Source organism: Cyprinodon variegatus, unplaced genomic scaffold (assembly GCF_000732505.1).
Source record: "Cyprinodon variegatus isolate N-32 unplaced genomic scaffold, C_variegatus-1.0 Scaffold43, whole genome shotgun sequence".
Classification (NCBI taxonomy): Eukaryota; Metazoa; Chordata; class Actinopteri; order Cyprinodontiformes; family Cyprinodontidae; genus Cyprinodon; species Cyprinodon variegatus.
In genome coordinates, this window is record NW_015150496.1 from 1,945,839 (window position 1) to 1,947,376 (window position 1,538).

At 41.2% G+C, this 1,538-nt stretch overlaps 1 protein-coding gene across 1 annotated transcript in view; it reads right to left on the reverse strand.

Annotated features, from left to right (window-relative positions):
* Positions 1–7: 7 nt before the first annotated feature.
* Positions 8–1,538, reverse strand: part of LOC107081856 (5-hydroxytryptamine receptor 3A-like) — a 15,659-nt gene continuing 14,128 nt past the window's right edge. Inside the window, exon 7 of the mRNA XM_015370184.1 lies at positions 8–798. Coding sequence (XP_015225670.1) covers positions 488–798 — 311 coding nt within the window. The 3' untranslated portion in view covers positions 8–487. The remainder of the gene's footprint in view (positions 799–1,538) is intronic.

Sequence of the window (1,538 nt, forward strand, 5' to 3'; positions counted from 1 at the left end):
CTGGTGTGAAACTCTCAATGCATTGTGTCTTTTCACCCGTCTAAAGTTTCTTCTTCTTTAAGCAACTATGCTGTATATGCAGGAAGCAGTCCAGAAGAATGATTTGCCATCAGACAATCTGTAGTTTCTCAGTCAATACGTTTTTTGCAAAATATAAGAGATGTTTTTCTACAATTTAATATCTATGTATAGAATTTTCATTTCTTATATATTTAATGAAATAATACTTGGCTGGAATGACAATCTGAGAATCTTAGAAAGCTTTTTGCCGCTCCTTATAAAGCCTATTTTAGTCATATGCCTTTAATCTACTTAATTAGGCTTAAAATGTAATGTTTATGAGGACATTTAGGTCAATTTACATTGAGGGCTCATCTACAGGAGTCATTTCCCTATTCGTGAATGCCTCCTTTAATCTGATGTACTTAAACCACTTACTCTGTGATTCTTATTTGTTATTCACCTACCCTGAGACTAGGGGCGAAACTCAGGCCACCTGCCAAACTGACCACAGAGTGCCCAGTGTGATGCTATAGGCAACCACAGCCACTAGGTAGACCCTGAAGAGCAGCACGTCCAGCACGTAGCCAACCTGGAGCCACTCTTTGGCGATTTCCCGACACCTGTCCCTCTTTTCCAGGAACTGCCGGATCGCCGTCACCTCCTGCAGGATATTGTCCATGACAGGCGGGGTGTTGTCCCTGGAAGGGGGCAGACGAAGTCCTAGCATCCCCACCTCTCTGTCCGGTTGGCTGAGCCTCTGGCCTATTTCACAGGTGTGGTGGAGGGAGCACTGGGCTGCAGAATGGGACAATAGGCTTACTTTGTAAACATCATATCTGTATGTTGGTGAAGATTCTTAATCATCAAGATCATAGTCATTCAAAAAAAGTTAAAAACCAATCTACTGGACTTTGTGTCCAAGTTTGAAGGCGTTTGGATTCCCATCCAGGAAGTTTTTTCAATTTCCAAAGGGGTGGACCCCTTCGTCTGTTTTAATTTGCATGTTTCAAAACAAAAACAAGTTTTTGTTGGGCTACTGTATAAAACCTCAAACTCAACACTGTTCTGGACATTTTGAATTGAAAAAGCTTCCTGGATGGGAATCCAAACGTCTTCAAACTTGGAAACAAAGTCCAGTGGATTGTTTTTTTTTCTTTACTTTTTGGAAGTCATATCTTTGCTTAAATCTAGTGTTGCACTGATACTGATACCAGTATTGGGTGGGGCCCCGATCCAGCACTAAAATGCTATCGGTATCAGCAGCTACCAACAAATAGGGTACCGATACCATTTTGAGAGACAAAAGTTTCTTCAACTATTGTCACCCATTCCAGATAGGCAATAAAAAGTTCTACTGGATTCACTTTGCATTAGTCTTTTTCCTGCTTTACAAAGGTAGGCAGCAGCTTGAAAAAGCCACGATGGCAATTATTTTACATCCAAGTAGTATGCAGTTCTTCATATATACACACACATTCATTTCAAACAGATGGTATCGGTATCGGCCGATACCGCACTAGCCTCATGAGACCATC